Source organism: Pholis gunnellus (genome assembly GCF_910591455.1).
Source record: "Pholis gunnellus genome assembly, chromosome: 11".
Classification (NCBI taxonomy): domain Eukaryota; kingdom Metazoa; phylum Chordata; class Actinopteri; order Perciformes; family Pholidae; genus Pholis; species Pholis gunnellus.
Window position 1 is genome coordinate 9,352,437 of NC_136538.1, and position 23,094 is coordinate 9,375,530.

The 23,094-nt window shown below is 41.6% G+C and overlaps 1 protein-coding gene across 1 annotated transcript; it reads left to right on the top strand.

Moving 5' to 3' along the window:
• The first annotated feature begins 1,090 nt into the window (after window positions 1–1,090).
• sptlc3 (serine palmitoyltransferase, long chain base subunit 3) lies at window positions 1,091–23,094 on the top strand. The gene is made up of 12 exons (XM_079168968.1): window positions 1,091–1,233; window positions 2,841–3,032; window positions 4,240–4,394; window positions 5,387–5,535; window positions 9,591–9,715; window positions 11,170–11,263; window positions 13,320–13,425; window positions 14,739–14,958; window positions 17,229–17,355; window positions 19,466–19,601; window positions 21,044–21,173; window positions 21,265–23,094. The coding sequence occupies exons 1-12, from the start codon at window positions 1,135–1,137 to the stop codon at window positions 21,376–21,378; spliced, it is 1,647 nt and encodes a 548-aa protein (XP_079025094.1). The 5' UTR covers window positions 1,091–1,134; the 3' UTR covers window positions 21,379–23,094.

Consider the following 23,094-nt stretch of genomic DNA (forward strand, 5'->3'; position numbering starts at 1 on the left):
TCGTCCATGAGCCAGACCGAGATGCTCTCTCAGCTACAGATGTAGCTGAACCGGACCTGTGAATGCATAAAGGCAAGTTCTGTATCAAGAACAAGACAAGTGCCACATTATATCACTACATAGCTCAATTGTCAGCAAATCTATATCAAATTAGGTGTATAACGCCTTGAATTAATTTCCTGCCTGAACTATGTAATCTGAACGCCAGTGCATATGTTTAAACAATCTATATGTGACTGGGAGGATTAGTATTATTTCGTAGTCAGATTACTGTGTAAACCATGCACACTGATGATGTATTTTTGGTGTGTACTGCTATTGTATCAACACTGGACTGGCCATTCTTAAAGATAAGATAAGGCTACAATAAATGACATCTGCAAACAAATCACGAGAGCAGTACGTTTTTCGACACTCTCCACCCATGTATTATTTAGTTGGCTGACCTAAAATATGATGAAACAATGACAAAACAAACTTTTATGGAAGTAAAAGTACATACATCTCAGTGTAAACATACTCAATTACATTTAGGTAGGTACAAGTAGGTTTTCAGCCTATTTAAAGTATCAAAGTATCACTTAAAGTAAAATGGGCCCTTCGGGTTCTATGATATTAGTATTAGTAATACTGATGAATTAACTGTAGGAGATATTTTTAACTATATTATATACTGTTTAGTAGTTGTACTAGAACATATCATATTTTATAAGATGCTGATGTTTTGTAAGTACGGTAGCATAGTATAGTATGCAGTATGTATAGTAGAATTATAAAGTTGCATTACAGAAAACATAGTATAGTATATACACTTTCTATTCATAAATAAATATATCAATAAATAAATATGTTCATATATATAAAAAAATATATATATTTAAAAACTCAATCTACATAATAAGTTTAGCAAGTTTCATTTTGGGATAAAAGGAGAAGAGAGAGAGTTGGCCCATTTACAGGATATCGAAACAATACCTGAAGTGTGACTTTTATTTGGAGAAGTGAGGTTCAAACAGCAACAATGCGTAAGAGGCTGAACCGAGTGAACAGAAGGAGGAAGTCACCTTTGTAAGTTCAGTGAAGCACACCTGACAGCGCGACTGAGGAGACCGCCGCCGCTGTGCGTTCAGGAACATGGCAATAACTGCGTCTAACAGCAACGTGCCGCATCTGAGCCCGAATGGACTGAAATGCGACGATATCAAGAGGAATGGCTTTCACAACAGGAGAGAGGTACGTCCGCCAGCGGCTGGATTTACTCACAAACGTGTATTTGTGAGCCATTTACTTCGTGCACCTGCTTTAAGGTTCCCGCATGGAGTCAGGTACTTTACCATTTTGTGGGAGAGATAGTCTCGAATCTGAGCAAATGTTGAGTTAATCGCTACTTTTTTTTTACCTGAAACGACACCCTGTGACGTAGGCAGATTTAAACCCATACACGTTATTCACCAATCACATAAAGCTTAATCAAACAACTCCTCATCATTACAAGTGGGGCTGTCTTTGGCAGTAGAAACCGTCTTACGGTGTCAATAATTTGAGGTTTGCCGAGTCGTGATGTAACGTTAGTTATCCGAAGTTATGTATGCACACAGGTGTTTCCGTATTTTAACCTAGCGTTAACTGTAATATGACTTGCATGCTGTTGTTGCTCTTGTTGGACTTGTTACTAAGCAGGACAAAGTAAACGGAGATAAATGAACGAATGACCGCGCCCTGAAATTCTTCCCATTTATAAAAACAGGTTTTCTTGCCGCTCGGCTGGATATGTAGTGGCTCGATACTTTGTGTTTTCCTTTGCATTTTTGGGACCCGAAACTGACATTGCAGCCTTTGCGTAATTTGAGTGTGTTATGATGTCATTACAAATCATTCACCTGGTTTGTTTGCGTCTGTTCTCCTGAATTTATGTAACGTTATACGTTTCATTATAGTAACCTTTATATTATCAGGTGTTAATGTTATTGTATCATGCAATTTCCACTAGCTTTGATTAAGACTGTAGTATACCACCACTTGTAATTGCTTCATTTAGTTCAACAACTTAAGTTTGTACTTTTACTTTTAACGCCTGACACTCAATTGAAGGAGTTATGCAACTTGTTATGCAACATCCAGCTTGATATGACAGTTGGCATCATGGCATCATAGCATTAGTTTTAGTAAAAGCTAAACTAGCATTCACCAACACTTCCCTCTACTTAAAGGTATAACGTTAACACAATCCTCTAAGAGTATTCTGCACAAACCTTTTAAAAATAATAATACTATTTCATCCATTGCACAAAGAACATCATTTTAATTCGATATCATAGTGTTAAACCAGACACAAATGGTAGCCGGAAGTGACTAATTTCCTTGGTGGTGTCAAACAACGTTGAATCAAGACTAAAGACTTTTATTGTCATTCATAAAAAGGCTTTCATATTTGTCATCTTGCTAATGTTCGTTAATATGGTGGTACCTGCCTCCCAAACACCATAGTCGTATAAAACCATTTTTGACATTATTGATTTACTTGCTGAGAAATCACAATGTTTTGAGCCCAAATTTGCTCAATCAAGCACACATGTGGGCACCCTGATGTGGGTTTATATACACACAATTAGCGTGTCTACAAATGTATCCCTTTGTGGAAATGTATCGACAACATTACTCCAGTTTGCTTGCTTTAGCGTTGAACAATATGTGTTGTGACTTCCGTGCACCAGTCTCTGTCTCCTCTTAATTTTAGGTTAATTAGTGTGTTAACTACAGCCACTTAAATTCAAATAATATAGTTCTCTCCTGTCTCTCCTGCAATGTAAGACAGCTTATGTGGGTCTCTTGTTGTATAGAAAAATGGCCCAGGGACCGGTGTCGCCTCCAGGCAGCACAGGCAGGAGTCCGTTGAACAGGCCCCGATGTACGTGGCTGTCATGACGTACCTGGGCTTCGGCATCGTCACGCTGTTTGGCTACTTCAGAGATTTCCTCAGAGCTGTGGGCTTAGAGAAGTGCAACCTTGCCCAGGAAAGAGAGGAACAGAAGGTAGGTAAAACGTGCTATCAGCACAAACATAGGCATATTGCAGGCATACACGCACATACTGTAGAGGCACACATGTACCCAGACAGTTGGAATAGAAGAGCAGGCATGCCTTGGGTGTCAACACATTTTGTGTTCCCCTAATTATTTCAATTTTTTGCTCTTAAGCCCTCTCTCTGCCTCCTTCCTTCATGTTCCTCTGCATTATAATGTTGCCATGGGTGAGATGGGACACCACAGAGAATATCTGTTGAATACCTAATTAAATCTCAGAGGATTCTGGTTCTTTTTTCGTAACTGTGCTTTAGTTTCAAGATAAGGCCTGAGCACTGCCACATAAGAGCCATTGTATTACCATAGAATTTAAATCCAAAAATCACAGTTAAGTGAAGTTGGTAGTAGTTAATAGTTTATATTGTGTCACTCGTATTAAAAAAAATGCTAAGACAAAAAGCTGTGACCGTGTTTTGTTATTATTTCGATGAGTATGTCCATAGGCAGAGACATCTGTGTCTAGAAGGAATAACCAGGACAATCACTTACACTGTGAAATAAATGGAAGAAGAGCTTTACTGTATGTGGGCTCTGTCGTAATTGTGGCTTCAATGGATCAGACATACAAAGGGGGCTAATGAAAGCAAAGGCTCAAATTATCTTGGTAAACACGAGCAGAGATTACTGTGTATGAAAACATACAGTTCATGTAATGGCAACAGTGGTGTAGATGTAACTCTACTACCAAGGTGGAACCTGAAGAGATGGTTTGAATGTTTCTAAGGTAATTACAAATGTCAGCTGCAATGATTTAGTACAAAGCTAGAACTAATAATATGAACACATGTGTGGTCTTAAAGAGTTAGAGCGTCAAGCACAAATCATGTATTATATAGAAGAACCTTCACTTACCTGACCGCATACGTTCAGAGGATGAGCCAGGAAATGTATATGGACACCAAACCGAAGGAAATAATGATGGTCTGCTTTTAAATCTCAATTTCTAAGTTCAACATGGCAAAGTTTATTTTTTTTTCTTATTAATGCTAAAGCCACTGAGTGAAAAAAGCCTCTTCTATAAAGAATGGGCAGAATCTTCTGTTTTGTTTTTTAGAAAGAACCCTAACCTTACCTGCTCTTATTGTTGAACCACTCCGTGACATCCTGGTACTTGCTTACTAGGAAGCTGCTGAAAATGTGTGTTCTTTGCTCTCAGGATTTCGTACCTCTTTATCAAGATTTTGAGAACTTTTACACTCGAAACCTGTACATGAGAGTACGAGACAGCTGGAACCGTCCTGTATGCAGCCTGCCAGGACCGGTCTTCGACTTGATGGAGAGGGTGTCTGATGACTACAACTGGACATTCAGGTGCTTTGATCCAGTCATTTATGATGAGAAACATACTGCAGATTAGACATACTGTATAGGCTCATAATCATATTTACATTTGCTGCATACAAATATTTTTCCAGTTTAACACAGGCCAGCAAGTATGAACATAAACATCCCTGCTCTGTGGCTAAATACTATATAACCAGGATTTAATTGGCTAAATCAAGCTCCTGCTCTCTGAGCTAGTGCGGAGAGGTAATAACTAAAGCACATGGGTGTATGTCATCAGCAAGGATATGTCAGCCCTGAATTTTTGGATACAGTTAAGATGCCTCTGTGTTGCACAGCAGGGTCAGGGAATATATTATGTAGAGGAATATGAACAGAGCCACGGGGAGGGGATATGACATTATGAATCAGGAAAAAGGGGTAGGCGTGGATTACACGTATTAAGAGGTTTAACGTGACTGGAAAGAGTAGAAATGGTGCAGTCAGCTACTCAGCTTGTGGTGGTTGGGCAAAGAGACGTGAGGATGTTGGACTCAGTTATGTGCAGGTTTACATGGGAGTAAGTCAGTGGATGAAATGGAGCAGTTTTCCTAAAATGTATTTTAAACCCTGATGCTGATGAACATACAGTAAGGCTGCACTCTTGACTGACCATGTGAACTTTCCTTATTGCAAAAGGATTATGTCACTCGCATAACTTCCCCCTTTTCCGAGTTTATTCCCCGCTGAGGTACACGTACAGCATAATTACTTGAATATGTGATTATATACTCAAAGATGTCCAAGGAAAAATGATTACCAAATGCTGCTTACACACGCAGTCACTGATGCTTGTATAAACCGTATTATAATTGCCTCTCAATGAACTGAACTCCACTGACAAGGAAACAAGTTTATGATTAGCAATTATGTTTAATTGAATGTTGATTACTTTTCGTACTATGTCATTTCGTTCTCTGCCTGTGTGTAGAAATGAAAGGAGAAAGGCTGAATGATGCCTAATGTTAACATGCTTGCAGGTTAACCGGGAGGACAATACACAATGCCATCAACATGGGCTCCTACAACTACCTCGGTTTTGCTGAGAACAACGCGGACTTCCTGAAAACGGTGGCGGACAAAACGCGCCACTATGGGGTTGGGGTTTGCAGCACAAGGCAGGAAATAGGTGAGTTTGTGGTCAACGTGCAGTTGTACAGATAAAAACAAAAGTTGTGGCACTTATTCCGTTAAGCTAGTTTCAACAAGGACATTCATTTCATCTTGAGCAAAGGAAGTTCCACCTCATAATTCAAGTTAAAAGAGCATATGGCCGTGTCTCTTTCACTTCATCTTGCAGTACTTCACATTTCTTACATGTGCATCTATTTTAAAAAGTCTCTAGCAGACCCTGATGACACTGACTGGGTTGAGTATTAAACTGGTAATGAAACTCCATCGCCCTCATTACATATGCCATCATTTATTATCTTTCTCGTCAGTTTTACTGCCCGCGTGTTTGATTATCTTTCAGCGGCTGCAGTGTAATGTAAATTATTCAACCTTTTGTTGAATTATGTACCGTTTGGGCACAAGCTGGGATCATTACATACTGGGCCATACTGAGGAGTGGAGGAAATTATAACCACAGTGGTTTGTAATACCATGAAACACCCTGGCCATTAGGAACCATGCAAAAGGAATATTATGTGATTGAAGTGAGAGAAATTACCTGTAGGAGTGAATGGTTGTCTGTATATGTCAGCCCTGCGATAGTCTGTCCAGCGTGCACCCTGCCTTCGCCCAATGTCAGCTGGGATCCCCCCCCCCCCACACACACACACACACACCCTGGTGGAAGTGATAGAACAGCAAAGGATCAGATGGAAGTGGGATCTATGGCTTCAGATGAATTTTGAATGGTGTTTTATCCTCCCGCTTCCGATGGTGTTCAAGTGCCTGCGTGTGCCAGGATCTCATGTTACGGCATAGCAATGATGTGGCAGTGAAATCTGATGATCGGCAGTCAGCTGTTTATTGGTGAAAACATGACAATGGGTTAACACAATGGAGCTCACAGAACGGGCCAAAAAGTTGACTTGGGGAAAAGGTAGTTCCTTTACTTACTGTCGATGATGTTCAGTTTATGACGCCACCGGGCTGTATATCTACTGAGAGCAGGCTTGCAGCGAGCTGACATAAAAAGCTCAGAGCGGGTTGAGTGGCTGCCTCGTGTTTCATGATATCAGCAGTTTGACAAGAACACAGAAGACCAGAGGAATTAAAGGGCGTGTGATGGTTAGTTCTACGTTTGTTTGTCAGAGTGCAAGAACCCCCCCCATACACACACACACACACACTCCTCCACACCATCCATTATTCATTTATGTGATTTATTGATATGTTTATTTCTCTTTTAAAGTGGGACTGTGTTTCCCTGGGTTTGTAATCCGTGTTTCAGTTGGCTCACTGAGGGTTAAGGAACAACATGCATTTCTCCCTTGAGGCCTCATTAAGCCTCAATTATTAAAGACCCGACTATCTCTGTTGTAGCAGTGACGCCATCACCAGTGTTTTAGTTCACATGCAGCAATTTGTATTGGTGATACACGGGCTGTGTTTTTATTTCATTTAAAAGCACTCAATTTATTCAGAACAAAAATGATGACGGGAAACTACAGGCCGTTTTTTCAAGCACTTTTGGGCTTTATTCCATAACACGTCTTCTTTCAGACTAGTGGAATGAAAAAATACAAAATACACATTGAGGTGTTTATTTTACTACTTTGTCCATTTGCATTTGTAGATTTCTCCTAACTGCATGCATTTGTATCAGATAATACATTGTTTGCATATTGAAACATAACATTTCCAGAAAACTGTAATACATGAAATAATTGTCTTAATGCAAGTTATCAACTGGGGAAGTTTCATAGTTATCTATATTCTGTAGGATTTTATAGCGGGGTTGGTTCATCATTCTTGGTCTGATTTACATGACATTTTATTCCTAAAAAATGGTGAACATTTTTTTTATATGGCTGTTACCGGTATTTTCTAATTTATGAAGTGATACAAAGAGATTTCCAAAATTCCCTCAGTTAAAATGTTAATATGTCAATAAAATGAAGCAAGAATGATGAACCTAGTTTTATCAAATGTTTAGATTTCTGTTCTCAAAGTATGCTAAGTATCACATATTTAATGAGATAATGCCTCATTTGCATATGTTGCATGTCGATATGTATTCGTAACAGTGTTGACCATATTCACCTGTAGTGACTACCCGTAAAGAATATTTCACTCTTTTCTGTGCCTCTCACATTTTGGATTCAAGGTTCTTTTTCGATTGTTTCATCTCATCTCTCCTTATACATTATCTGATATGAAATCATTTTAGAAACTATAGTTCAATTTTAGACTTGTACACAATGTCAAATTCAGTTAAATAAGTCTGCCACAAGGCTATATACAGTATGTAAGAGAGAGTGCAATATAGGATTTATTTTCTATTGAATAGACATTCAAAATTGGATACAAAGTGCACTGTAGTGCACTTCTCCCCCCCCTGTAAATACACTAACATGTCAAACATTCATAGATTTGTATTAATGGATAGCTCAGTGGTCCAGCTTCTCCTGCAATCATTAACATACAGCATATTCTCTAATGAAGTCATGCATTCAAATGAATGACAAATTACCAAAACACAGTGTGCAGCCACCAAGCACATAGTAGTAAGTATTTCGCCATTATGTGTACATTAATAAATTAATATAATAGCGCTGTTTTGTATGTACAGGAGTTAAAAACAAGCCATAAACGCTGTACTTGTCTGCTGAGGTTCCAGTCGACATTGGTGATAGAAATGATTAACTCATCCAGGCTTGTTTAGTTTTTTCTTCTCTTGTTGTAAAGCCTTTTGAAGAGTAACTTCAGTCACAGGTTTACAATGAAAGAGACTGATTTAGATGGGTGTTTTGCAAGCACCAACTTTATTGTCCCTCCACAAGAATGCTCTCCAACCTTGCCGATTGTTGTATAGCTTGATGATTGTGACGGCAGAGAGGTGACCTTGGTAATTCAGGGAGAGGGGACCAAGCTTATTGAGATGCATATGACACAAGAGCTAACTCAAATCAACGAGTGTGTGATCTAATAAGGACTCTCAGCTGCAGAGATTCCAGACCTCGTGTACAATGTTCTATGTCGAGAGCAAATGCCGATGCGGTCCGATCAAAAATGCCACACACGCCAGCAGGGAATGTGAGCCTGAGTGGTTGAGGAAATGAATCGCTTCATCTGGTATAAAGGCAGAGCTGCTTCACTGTGTTATTGTTTTATACACATATCTTAATACACATTTTCCACTCCTTCCTGAGACATTCAGTCTGTGAACTTTTCAATCATCGCTCTCTGTGGTTACTGATTGTTATTGATTATGACTTCAATGATTAGTATCCCATGTATATAAAAATGTGTGCACTAGTATATCCTTATGAGGATTGCCCTAATGACATCACATCTCAAAACCCAGATTCATTTGTATTCACTTTGATGGTAAGTCATTTCATCTTGTCGTGTTTTCTTGTAGCACTATATATAAATGTTTAATAGAGATCTTTTTACTGACCGTTTTTTATCGTGTTCTGCTGTGATGTTGGCAATTTTACCTTCAAAGTAGTGATGTACTGTATCATTAAAACTCTTTCACTGCCTACCTCTCTCCCTGTAACTCACAATTATACCAGTAATTCCTTTTTATCAGCTGGTCACAGGGGCAGTATACCGAAAGCACCCAAAAATCCAATTTTTATTGCCCAAAATAGAAAAACACCATGTCAGGTGACAGATAACAATGTGATACATTTTCTAAATTAATTCTGGTCCCCACCTGCCACATTGGGTTATAACCAACTGCCTCAGTCCCAAATTGTGCCGCAGAACCGTTTTAGACCTGACTTGCTTTGATATTACCTGGGATGAAAAATAGGGTAGTTGAACTAAATTACAAATTTACCACATCTTGAGACTTTTATAAATCTTTTCAAATGCCCAGAGAGTTGCTGGCTGATGCTGTGTGGTCCAGGCTGTTTCATGTGGGTCTCTTGCTTTTCATCACGAGGCATTCGTCTCTGTCGAGGCTTGTGACGAGATGACAAAGTCTAAAGGACTACCAGATAAACCAGCAGGTACGGTGATCTTTTCATGGTGAGTCATCCCCCTGTGATTTGTGTCTTGTAGGTACCCTGAGCATCCACGAAGAGCTGGAGAAACTTGTGGCCAACTTCCTCAGAGTCGAGTCCTCCATGACTTTTGGGATGGGTTTCGCCACCAACTCAATGAACATTCCAGCAATCATTGGCAAGGTTTGTGATTTAACACATTAAATGCCACATACAGTATATAGGAAGTCCTACTATATATGGGTGTCATTTTTACAGCGCAGCAGAAATTAATCTAATTAGCCTAGCTTTTGTTCCTTCCTTGCATATGGCCTAAATTAATGAATAACCGTCAACTAAACTCAGCTGCGAACAACTCCTGACCCACCCACCATTAATTAAAATCATAATTAAACATTACAGTAGCCAGGAGGATAAGGCTCTGGGCATACATAGCTGCTTTCAGTCACATAGACGAGGAAGGGCAGGCTTTGTTAAGAGCACTACTCAAGGGTTTGATTAACCATACTGTGGCCTGTCGGCACACCAGCCTGGCTCACACAGACAGCCATGGGTTACCAGGGGCAACACACAGCACGGATATCGGTGATTGGAACGGACAGGAAGAAGGGGAGGTCGGCGGTTTTAAGTGATGAGAACGGGGTCGTTTATGCAGCTCAAGAGGTGCGGCAGACCCTCAGGCTGCGGCTCCCGCAGTCACCCTGCAGGGTCTGGGGGGGGGGGGGGGTCAACCCACACTGCTGACTCTATCCTACAGGGACAGGCCGTGCCAGGACAGGCCGCGCTGTGCAGGCAGAGCTACATTAGAGTGACAGCTGCTGGTAGACCAGGGGCCAGGCCAGCTGGACCCCAGGCCAAACCGAGGGTATCCATCACTGAGACGGTGTCACCATACCCTCTACAAGAGTTCATTCAAACTAATGCAGTCAAATGCTTAGAGCTTCAGTGTTAAATATGCTAATGTTCTGGAGAGAGTTTCGTGGAACAGCTGAATTAATTTGCATGCTGATTTTTATGGAATATGAAGCACTATACTCTTCATGAGGAAAAAACTGTGATGTGTCTGTCGGTCGAAACTTAATCAGGCAACATGTGCAGCATATACAACTATTATCGTACACAAAGGACCTAGAGATAGAGCGTTATGATGGAGGGATGGATGGGAAGCGGGGCAAGAGGAGTGGGCTGACATGTAATTGGCCATGTGGATCCTTTTAGAGCAACAACTATTATACAGCAAATTGCACAAGGACACAGTACAAAGCAACAAAACATATGTAAAATACATAGAAAATGATGCAGTCTTGCAGAAAACCGATTTTTGTAGGTTGGTAGCACACACTTGTATGATTTTCATCCGTATGCGGTTATGCTGATGATGGCGTCGACAAGCTAATTTATAGACCACTATATTCGAAACAACATCTTACTCTGTCTATGCAAATGTCATACATTTATCGATAATCTAAAATGATGACCAAATGCTTAGTGTAATGTATATACAGGAATACTGTGGGGGTTTGAAAGAAATGTTTGATTTTAAGAATGCAGGACCATGTGATTCAGCTGTTACACTGGAATTGAATCGCTTTCTTGGAAAGATTCGAATGAAATCTTTTCTCTGTGCTGATTTCCAGGGTGGTTTGATACTGAGCGATGAGCTCAATCACACATCTCTCATCTTAGGGGCCAGACTGTCAGGAGCAACCATCCGGGTGTTCAAACACAACAGTAAGTCCAGTAACTCTTTCCTTCTAACATAAGTCATCGTGCTTCTGCCTACACAACACATGTGCTTTACTCAAGCCATAATGTGTTGTTTCAGTTTGCCAACATGGTGCTTAACAGTCATTGCTCCTGCCAAACAAACATTGTTGATATGGCATTAGGATGGATCTTGCCATAGATTGTGTTGAAGTTTGAATTTCTTGTTGGTGCCACCACCACTGCGCACATTATTTAGTTTTTCCTTCTATTCACTCCAAACAGTTGCTGCTGTGAGAAGCACATTACTTTCTGTGCGGTACAGGATTTGCCTTAGGAAAGACCTACTTAACATTCTGTGTTTAGAGCAGCAAATGTAAAAGCTTTGGGTTCAGTTCACAGTCACGACTGTGTTTTTATCCACGAGCAGAAGAGCAGCAGAAATCAAAGTTTGTTTTATATGAAAATGTCACCTTACTTAAAACGAAATGCTCTCCACTTTATGATCCAGTTATATGTTGTCAATAGATAAGATAAGGGAGAATTGTTTCATCAACAGTCATCGTGCTTACATTGGAAACATCCACTGCTCTTTCAGGGGACAGACAAATGAGCCAGTCCTGTGGCAACAAATGCGTCCTGACAGGTACAAGCAGAGTCAGCCATGGGTCCTCCAAGCTGATCCCAGAGGCCTGTGTAAAGGCAAAGAGCCCTCAGGCACCTGAGTAGCTGACCCCTCCCTTCCTTAATACCGCCAGCACCAGACATTCATTCCCTCTTTTATTAGTAGGCTACAATGCCAATGTTTACGAAGAGGGCTAGACCAATCAACTTAGCCACATCAACAGATAAGTTAAACAATATATGTATTTATTGGTGCAGCCTCTGTCTTAAATGTCACAGATCCTTTATTTATGCTATTCGAAATGTGTGGTTGGAATTTCATACCAGAGCGCACATGAACTGGTTTGTCCAGTCTAGTACTGTGAGGCTTGCGTGTTGGAAATTCTTCAAATAGTCATAGATAAAGGATGCTCATTTTGAAGGTTGGCATTCTTATTCTTTCAAATAATCCCATATATGGGAGGTTAGGCTTTGTCTAGAAGTAGTAGCCGTAGTGCACCCAGAGGGTCAGTGCAAAAATAACATAATAACATTTTGTAGATACCCACAACTGTATGCACGTTTCTTGTGTCAAAGCAAAGACTCGTCCCCCTCAGCACAGTCTTGGAGCTTATCTCAAATCAGTGCTTAACCGTGGAATAATCTTTTTCTCATTCTTGTCTGTGCACTCAACAAACCCCTGTGGATTTCTCTTTCACTGTCTGGCTTCCTGAACGTTGATGTTGGAAACACTGGTTGTGCTCTGTAGTGGTTTTTATCAGAAGAGCATCTGCTGCCTCTTCAGTAAACCTGTTTTTGTGCTGAGGGAGCGTTATCGATCATCTATGACAGATAATTAGCTGTGACAGGTTCACTCGCTGCTCAAGATGGTTGGTTGGTGGTCATACTTTGCTGCTATATAAACCACAGCTATTCAACACTGCCATCTGCTGGTTTGCGGCAGAGGAGCATTAATAGTGCCGCCTGTTATAAATTCTAAACCCCAAGGGGAAGTTATTTTGCTGAAGCCAAAATTTCAATCCTAATTTTAAGCAACCGAGCAGACTGCACTGAAGAGACCTTTGGCCAAACCCCTATTTAGCTCAGTTAGTAAACCTGCCTGACACCGACATCGCAGGTGTTCATTTGCATCAGAATGCAGAGCTATTTGCTGTGCATAGTTTGTGGAAGGTGTTACTTGCAGATACACTAGTGCCATGTAAACTGCCCTGCCCTGTGGGAATTGTTATTCTACATGCTTTTAGTTGGATTTCCTTGCAAGCTATGATCTGATTTGTGCTACACTCTACACACTGGATTTGTTTTTTTACATATCAAGTGTTTAGTTGCATGTGATGTCACATGACAAGCCTACACTACACTTGCAAACATGATTATGTGTTTAATTACATTTTAATTTTGTGTGTGTGTGTGTGTGTGTGTGTGTGTGTGTGTGTGTGTGTGTGTGTGTGTGTGTCAGACATGCACAGTCTGGAGAAGATGCTAAGAGAGGCAGTTTGCTCAGGGCAGCCACGGACCCACAGGCCCTGGAAGAAGATCCTCATCATGGTGGAAGGCATCTATAGGTCAGCCGTCATTAAAGAACACACACGCACATTAGAGTAGTCGCTCTCTCACAGACTCCTATCATTTGTAAGTGGAGCTGTTGTATCAATCTTTGTAAGTGTAGGCTTTCAGGTGGACTTTAGCAGAGTTTTGCACAGCCAGACTCGGGTGGAAATCTTAAATTGTAACCTGAGGAGAGCTTTAACTTTCAACCTGTGTTTAGCAGTGCCTGTAATAGTCTCTTTTTCAACTGCTTCCCTACCGTTGAATAATAGACTCTGTGTGAGTGAGTGTGTGTGAGTGTGTGTGTGTGTGTGTGTGTGTCTGTCTATGGTTGGGTACCGTTTCATTACTAGAGAGAAGAGAAAGGTATCGTGTGTCTCTCCCGGCAGTGAGCTATCCTGAGTCTTAGTGACCCTCTCCATCTGCTCATTAGCTCCAAATCAAGGCCAAATGGAGCCACAGAGATTGACTTGGCTACACCCCCAGCTCCAACTGCCATGTTCTTTTTCCTTTCTTCCCTCTTTATAGCCTCATTTCAGCCCTTTTGAACTAAAACACAAGATATTCATCGTGCTTTTAGTCAGCATGTCACTATTTCCTCAACACATTCACACAGTCAGTCAGCTGTGACGTTTATTTAATTGTTTTACGACAGCCCTTTTTTTTATCAAATGAAGAGCAAAATCTGGAACATGGCCATCAGTTGGCATCAACATAACCATTAGTTTTACAACAATCCTGCTAATTTTAGAGACAACTTAATTGCATGTAGTCAGAGCGTCTTTATCGGGTAATAATGCCGAATGTCAGGCTCAGACATTGAAGAAACCTTTCGGTACGGCACTGCAAGAACTAATGCTCCATCTATCGCCTCCCTGCAACATCAAAAGGCTCAGATAGAGAGTAAGCATGCTTAGCTATAACCTGGCCCTGCCTTTGATGTCCACATCGGCCCTGGTGAAACACTGTCTTGTGTCATTTCTCAGCCACAGCAAGGATAGCAGGTCTGGGATTGCTCTATTTTCTCCAGCTATACACTCACCGATGCTGTCTGTTTGCAGCCTTAAAAGGCTTGCAGCACAGGGGAGGAAGAGATGGGAGAGAGGTGGGAGTAAAGTGAAAGAGTCCAGCAGGAAGATTCTCAAATTATGTAATATGCATTCGCAGATGTACAGATGCTCTGCAGTGGATAAAGTGAGGCCGGGGTCAGATTTGTTTCCTTTTTAAACCCAATCCCTTTAGGAGTGTGGTCTATAATTGATGAAATGTGCACATGTTGTTCCTTTCGTAACCATATGCTTTGCTTGTGTGATTTTTCTCGTGTGATTAGCATGGAGGGCTCAGTGGTGCGACTTCCTGAGATCGTCGCTCTGAAGAAGAAGTATAAAGCATATCTGTACGTGGACGAGGCCCACAGTATCGGAGCAGTGGGGCCATCAGGGAGGGGGGTGGCCGAGCTGTTCAATGTGAACCCAGCTGATGTGGACGTGATGATGGGCACCTTCACCAAGAGCTTTGGGGCTGCTGGAGGCTATATCGCAGGGAAAAAGGTAACTGTGAAGTTTTAGCTTTTCTGTTTAAGCTTTTTCAGTTTGTAGTCCACAGTATATTTATATCTCTGCTTTTTTTTTATGAATGCAATTTTCTACTGTTTTTTTGTTTGTTTTTTAATCGTTTTATACATGATGTTCATAGAATTTCATTCTATACTAACGGTAGGCCTACTAACGCCTTCAGGTTTCATTAGATATCTGGCAGTATAGAGTGCAGGAAAGCATAAAGCAATATAAAAGGACACATGTACAATAAAATGGAAGACAAAAATAAGTTAAGATAAGTTATATATTCATCATCACTGTTTCCAGTCAGGCAGAAACAAGTCTGGTTGCCAAGCAAAGATGATCCTCCTGGACCCAAACAGGGTCAAGATACATTTAAAAATATACAGCGTGTAGGTGGGATAAATCGCACCGAAACAATTTCGACAGCCTTAAGTAAAATGCCATTCTCAATTCAAATAGCTGAGCTGAATTTCTGATACTTTCCTGACATTGTTTAAACAACCTGGCATCTAACTGAACACAGTGACTGCATTAACCCATATGGCTCCATAGCAGGTGAAAACACACCACGCAATGTATTTTCAAGTATGTTTTTACCCAGGTCTGATTCCAACCATACACGCTCCATCACACCCTGCCTGCATCGTAGCTCGCACGTGTCCAACAAATGTTCCCCAGGCTGTGGCTCCGGGCCTTTGTAATTCCTTTTTACTCCATTAAAAAGTACACTTTAGTACATACTAATCAACATGGCAGTTGATTAGAAAGCAACAGAGGAAACGGCCATGCTGCTTGAATTAGGTATTCTGTCGCCGTATGTTGGCTCAGCCCTGCTCTGCCATAATAAGAAGGTAAAGCTGGCAGAGGGCCAGCCCCTTCTTGTGGCGGGCGTCGGAACTGCGCTCCAGATTTAACAGGATGACTTTTAACAAGCATGATAATGTTTGAAGTAAGAACACTCTGCCTGGTTTGACAGCTGGCTGTAGTAAAGTCCTGAAAAAAAGGAAACGGGCAGGAAAAGAGAGAGAAAGCCTTTAGATTCAACGTATTTGTTGTTGCGGCGAAATCCCCCAAATCCTACAATAAGTGGATACGGGTTGACCGACAAAAGACTCTGCAGATGTGTTCTGGAAAACAGTCATGTTATAGCTATTTTATGAGGGGACCAAAAATAAATACACTCCAAGCTCCTTCTAATTCACTTCAACCTTGCACATAGGAAGCTTTTATTCACTAACCCTTTACTCAAAACTTGGATTGCAGTGAGATTAGTTTATTAAATACATCCGTTGAAGTGTGTACCCTGTTCTGGCACCACTCCTAGTCCGTGGCACTGTGGACATGTATCACCACATCAGTATTGCGGCCACCTTGTGGCTGAGGAAACACTCTGAGCTGTCAGTCCACGCCGCAGACATGCGATGGATTTCGGACGTGTTCCCTTAACTGGTTTATCTTGGTCACAGCGAAATCCTGCGAGGGCCCTAAAGCGGTCAAAATCCCCTGCCTTAAACGAAAACAGATGTCAGGTTGTTTCAGGGTTCTTATCCTACGTTTGAGCATTTCCCCTAAAATCCCCTCCCCTCATATGTGTGTGTGTGTGTGTGTGTGTGAGGAAGCCGCAGCCTCAGCCTAGTGGGGACAGATGGCTGCGAGTGGAAATGGTGGCCAGGCGGCATCTCCGGCTACGTGTCATCACCCCGCACCCACTGGCCACCGCGCAGCCACTGAGCAGCACCCCGTCACAGCTCCTGGCCCCGCTTCAAACCTCAGACCACTTACACTCTCGTGCTCCTGGGACCCATGACCGGATCGGTTTCCTGAAACTCTGCTCTTCTCTTGACAACCACTTGCAGAATGAATCTCTTGCTGACATTTAGGAATAATGAGCATGGCAGTCCTCATTCTGGCTCATTTTTAGCAGCGGTTGCTTCTCAAATTAGTGAGCTGGCTACCTCAGAGAGAGAGCAGGAAAGGGTCCAGAGCTACTCTACAGTCAATGCCAAGATGGTCATAATGACAGAGAAATGACTTGAGGTATTTTAATGGATTCTCAGGTGTCGACTATACATGAGCTCGCTCTAGTGGTGCTCCAATAATAGTGCAGGGCCAAACTTCTGTTGCATTGATGATCTGAAATTAACCGTTTATGTCAGTGAACACATGTACACATTGTTTTTCTAAATGTTAAAAAAAAGTATTGTGAACATGTCGTATCGCTGCTGATTGTCTGTGTGTCACTGTGTCCCGTGTTGCAGGACCTGGTGGACTACCTGCGCAGTCATTCTCACAGTGCAGTATACGCCTCGGCCATGTCCCCTCCTGTCGCTGAGCAGGTCATACGCGCCATGAAGTGCATCATGGGAAAAGACGGGAGCACGGAAGGTGAGTGTGTGAGCTCATTGCCACTCTCCCCCCAGTGAAACGTCCCCCTCAATTTCAGTCTTATGATCCACATGCTCGTCAAACCTGATGTTCTTTACAAGGATAAATATTATGTCTGGCTTATAAAATGTTTTACACCTTTTTAATATAATTTTAATGGAAACAATAGCAAACCAAATCCAGAGGACGGTACCAATGTTAGCATTAGGAGTAAGTCCAGACCTGCAGGGAAAGACAAACAGCTGCTTGGCCTGAAAACGTGGTAGCAATTACGGGGGTCTGTAGTGGTAGAAAGAGGGGGGACATGCATCAGTCCCTGAGCACACGTGACCCGAACGTGGAGGAAATCATTTTCATGTGTGTGTTGTGAGGAACACTGTACCTCTGAAAAGTTTCTGCTTAAATGGCATCAGAGATTAGGGCAGGGGAGTAGTCATTACCAGAGCAGTTGCAAAACTACCAGAGCAATGAGTTATTGTAGTTGTTGTAGTTCTGGTCGTAGTTTTAATAGAAGGAGAAGTAGTGGGAATCGAGTTAGTATATGTAATGGTTGAGATAGTAGTGGTAAGTATAGAACTCCAGTCGTAGTGCGTTTAACCTACAGCGATAGGGACTATAAGGGGCAAAAGGTTTAAACAGAATCAACTTTTGGAGACGCGTAACTCTACATCATGCCACGGTGGCAAATCACATAACCAACAATCCAGAGCTGTACAGCCCTGCCATGAGTGAAAAAAGACACTAATCGTTGTGCAGTCGCTTAATTTGAATGAGCCATTAGGGGAAACTCTGCCACGCAACCCTGAGATAATCGCCGCAACGCCTGATTCGGTGTGAATGCAGCCTTAAAGTGTGCTCCGTAAGACAAAAGAAAATACACAACATGTCTGCCGTAGGGTGCTGAAATGGGTTGATCACTCCAAAGATTAGAGCCTGGTGTCTCACGGCTGAGGTGTATCGCAGTTTCATGCAGAGATGAGTAACTTTCTCATCTGGCTCTGAACCAGACATGCTTTGCATCTGACGCAGCCCAGCGAAATACCTGTTGTGGAAAAATGAGTCTTGACCTGTCTTTTAGAGGGCAGGGAACACGGCAAACAATGCGGTCTTATAAAACGTCGGCTCCAACATCCATCACAACACTATAAAAGCCCACTGTGACAAGAAACGTCTCATACTCTTTATATGCCTGATACGTGTTTTATACCTCTTTATACCCCCCCCCCCCCCCTCTTTCTTGTTGATGTTGAATTTCGCACTTTAAAGCCAACTGGAGCTCTGAAACGGGGGAAAGCCCTGACACACCTCTACTTCCACACATTCTCACCTACTCGAATGATTTCAGAGTCTGGCAGCAGGTTTTTGACCTTCTTGCCCTCTATCTTAGCAGAGGGGAACAATTTATAAAATGGGGCCCGTGCTTTTTAGGCGGGTGCCTGAATGTTATGTTTTTCCCTCCCTCTCTTTCTCCGTTGAGATAAGGGGATTATTTAAAGTGCTCTCTTACATTCCCATGAAAGAACTGCTAATCTATTACCAGGTAATCAGAGGGAAACAAAGTTGAGTTCCAAGGCTGAGCCATGCCAAAAGTCTGCTTCAGCCACGGAGCACCAGGCTCCCCAGTGATTCACATCATTTGGAAACACAGGGGGTTAGCAGGGCCGGCTGCCTCTGCTGTCTTTCATTTGTTCTCTAATACATTTATTTGAAATATAGGTGATACTTAAGTATTATATGTATTCCGTTTCAGTCATGGCTGCGCTCCAGCGGCAGTCCACAGTCACTCATTTTGTGCGAAATCCATCGTGTCTAATTTGCAAGCCCTCATTTTGGCAGCGTGCAAGTGCGTACACCATGCCGTCAGGCGGACAAAACTGAACCATCTGCTGCCGCAGCTGAGTTGTAATCATGAGCAAGTTCGTAGTGTAGGCTGGAATGGCCCAGATGGAGGTGCAGGACTCGGGATGAGATGGCACTGCAGAGATCTCACACTACATTAGCTACTACTGACAAGTGATGTCCCTTCCTGCAGAGGACAGTAGAAATATGCATTGAAAAAAAGCAGCAAGTTGGTGTTTTACTCATGCTGGTGTGCTCGTTTTAATTGTAGGCATTAGGCGGATCCGCCAACTGGCGGAGAACACCAGATACTTCAGGGCCAGGCTGAAGGAGATGGGCTTCATCATCTACGGCAATGATGACTCACCTGTGGTTCCAATCCTGCTCTACATGCCAGGCAAAGTGGTGTAAGTACACTTAAACGTCGTTCACCAAAAAACACCTGCCTCTTTCAAAAAGCAAGACTATCGGGGTGTTCATTGAGCATAGACTATTTATATAACAATAAGTATCACCTTTACTATCCCTCGCCGTCACAATCACTTTCTCTAAGTGGTTTGGATGGCTGCCATGATTCACACTCCAGATGAATCCGTGGTGTAGACTGTGTCTGTGTAGACTGGCTCACTGTAACCACTTTAGAGGAAACATCAGGTATTGATTAGGTACAACCCAGGATTCTTTGAGCCTCTCAGGTATAATCAATTGGGTATAAAGTGTCTTTCAATGCCAGTCACCACTAATATCCATGAAAAGGCCAATCCCACCCAGAAATTTGCCATAATCAGCAGCTTCTGGTTTTGCATTGATCAATTTTCATGGGCATTAATGATGATTGAAAGAAAAGTACACTTTAACCAGTATTATGGTGAAGCAATTGTATAACTGTTATTTGTTATTTTATATTTTTTCAGAGTTTTCCAACGGTCTGAAGTGCATTTCTTAGGTATTTCATAACAACTGTATGAAAGTAATCTGTAGCTACTACTGTGTATCAAATCTACAGTGGCTACGTTTGTGGGTTGCCACTGTCCTTCTAAACCATAATTGATCTTAAATGTGCTGGTGTTAGATTGAGGTTCTGTGCATAGCGCTGCTCTGCACACCCACATCATCTAAAATATACAAGACTGTCAACGTTGGTGGCGTCAGATTCACTTAACCGTTTTGTATGGTTTGAATTCTCCAAACTGTCCACTTAGCCACAAAATTAAGAGGTATTCACTGGTTGGACGCATTCAAGTAGAAGTCATCAGAGATATGCTGATTCTAGCCCTCGCCAAAATTGTTAGTTATGTGTTCTTTTTAATTTCACAATGCCACACATCCCAACTACATAATTGAGGATTTGGAGGGGCTTGAAGAAGCATTCCTTATGACTTTTAATGTGATGAGACAAAGCATTCTGAGGTCTTCAGACTTCAAACCTTAAAATGTCAGAAATGTGGGATAAGTTCTGTATTAGCTAGGCTACAGTTGATGTCCAATGTTGCCCTGATTCAGTTCTCCATTCAATTGCACCATATAGGCAAAGTGGTGTTTATAGGCTTGTGGTGTTACTGTTGTTTGTGTGAGAAGCGTGTTGTCATGAAGTTCCGTAACTCTGGAAAGGCATAAAAAGAAGAATCAATCCGAGCACTATATGTTTAGCATCGGTAATAAATGTGACATTCAGACATTTTTAATTCAGCAATTTCGATTAATAGAGATTTCCTTGATGCAGAGATAGTCTCACTCAAAACCTTGTAAACGACCAAAACATTCACTTTGGGTGTGATTTACTTTTTAGTCCTTACAGCCATTTGTTAATGACAATATAAATAAAGTGATATTTTTAATTTTTGACCAGGGCTTTTGCTCGAGAAATGCTGGAGAGGAAAATTGGTGTCGTGGTAGTCGGCTTTCCAGCCACGCCGATTACAGAGGCCCGAGCTCGCTTCTGTCTGTCTGCGTCGCACACTAGAGCCATGCTGAACCAGGTACGCACACATTCACCAACATGACGTTGCTCTCTCAGGCTTTAAAAGCTCAATTCTTCACACAATCTGAGACTGTTCCTTTTGTCCTCAGGTGCTGCACCATATGAACGAGGTGGGAGACAACCTCTGTCTGAAGTTCTCCCGACTGAAATATTCCTCTTGTCCTGACCTCTGTGATGAGACAGACTTTGAGCTGGGCAGCTGATATGACCCTTGACACCTTCATTTCACCTTTGTGTCAAAACGAAGTCTAAGTGTCCATGCCACAGCAGACCCATAAACGCACAACGCAGAGTAACACCCGTGTCTCACAGCAGAAGAGGGGCCAAATGTTTAGCAGCTGCTTTTTATATGTTTGTAAAACATTGCGATTTTAACGGAACAATTATTTGTGCTTCTGAGAGTCTCTATGAACTATTTAAATGCCTTTTTATTCTGATACATTTGAATGTGAATGCATACCTAAAATGATTGCACAACCGTTGCTGGATTGGTCTCAAACTCCTGTACGGTGCAGAAATATCTGTTTATATTGCGACAAATCACTTTGTTTGTTCAGTTTAAAGCCTTTTTTTTACACAGTTATTCTCTTTTCTTGTGTCTGTATTTAGACATTCAAAACTTTTGATGGAAGCATTTTCTGCTTCTCATAATGTCAGCCTCCATTTATTAAAAAAGCTGGTGGTGGTTATTATTAGAGAATGGTGCACAGTCTCTATGACGTTGATGGAAGGATATGAAGATATCCCGGGTATGAAGTAGTTATAAGGAATGAAAAGGGTATTTGTAGTAATTGCACCCCATGGTGTCGTGCTGCATTGCTGAGTGTTGAATCTGTTGAATTTGGTTTTTCTTTTTTTCTTAGTAAAACAACAATCCTGCAAATGAAAATGTCCTGAATGTGTTTTGAAATAGAAAGGTAGATTAATGATCCAGATGACGGGTGTCTAAAAGTCCTGAACCTTCCCTTTGGATCTGTCTTTTCCTGACTCATGATTATTTACACATCTCAAGGCTGAACTGATTAAGCCAAAGATGATGAAGATCCTTGTGTTGCCTTCCACAGTGAACTGTTTTTATAAAACTTTCCTCTGTGTAAGACCACTTTCATCTCCACGGTAAATGATAACCTCCCTGTAAATACAAGATCACGCAGCAATTACTCAACTACTGAGTTAAATCTCAACAACCCCCACACAGACTTAAAAAAAGGTGTTATGGCTTGTTTTGTGGCGAGACTGCTCATATTCACCAAGTCTTAACAGCTTAATTGATGATGTTTTAAAGACATGCTGTTCCCTTTCACACACAGACTGCGTAACAGTTGTGAAGGTAAGCATGCAGAGTATGCAGCACCTGAGCCAACAGAAACCTAAACTAGCAATTAGCGCCAAACTCTAAATTCTCGTGGTATGGGGTAATCATTTGATTAACAGAGGAAGGATTATAGATGAATGATAAATGTGTTTTCACAATGTGTCAGACTGGGTCTAGTCGACACTTGTTTGCCCTCGGGACGTTACCGTGTTTGTGTTTTTTTTCCTCCTCATAAACAACATGGTGATGAGATTTTGCAAGTTGGATTGCAATATGCAATCCATGGTGGAAAAAAAGGAATGCAAGATGAACTGCAAACAAAGCGGTAGAAGGGGAAAAAAAAGTCCTTGTCCTCTAAAGGAGAAAACCATTAAAATCTATGGTAGACCATTTAGTTCTGTAAGTAAATATCCACATCTGTCTCCTATAGCCAGAAACAATATAAAACTGTTTTGTTCCTCATATCTGTGATGTCATACTGCACCAATGCACTGCTCCATAAAGATCTTGAGGAGATGTGAAAAGGTGGCCTCACATGCTGCATTGACGTCCTCGGGATGTCTGTTATTAATTTGTGTTTACTTTCACCTTTAGTCTCCATGTG

What these genes read in the sequence shown, in the direction of transcription:
- sptlc3 (XM_079168968.1), top strand. Translation starts at nt 1,135, where the DNA reads ATGGCAATAACTGCGTCTAACAGCAACGTGCCGCATCTGAGCCCGAAT. An exon ending in GACTACAACTGGACATTCAG is followed by an intron (nt 4,395 to 5,386) that starts GTGCTTTGATCC and finishes ACATGCTTGCAG; the next exon opens with GTTAACCGGGAGGACAATAC. An exon ending in CTAGAGCCATGCTGAACCAG is followed by an intron (nt 21,174 to 21,264) that starts GTACGCACACAT and finishes TTTTGTCCTCAG; the next exon opens with GTGCTGCACCATATGAACGA.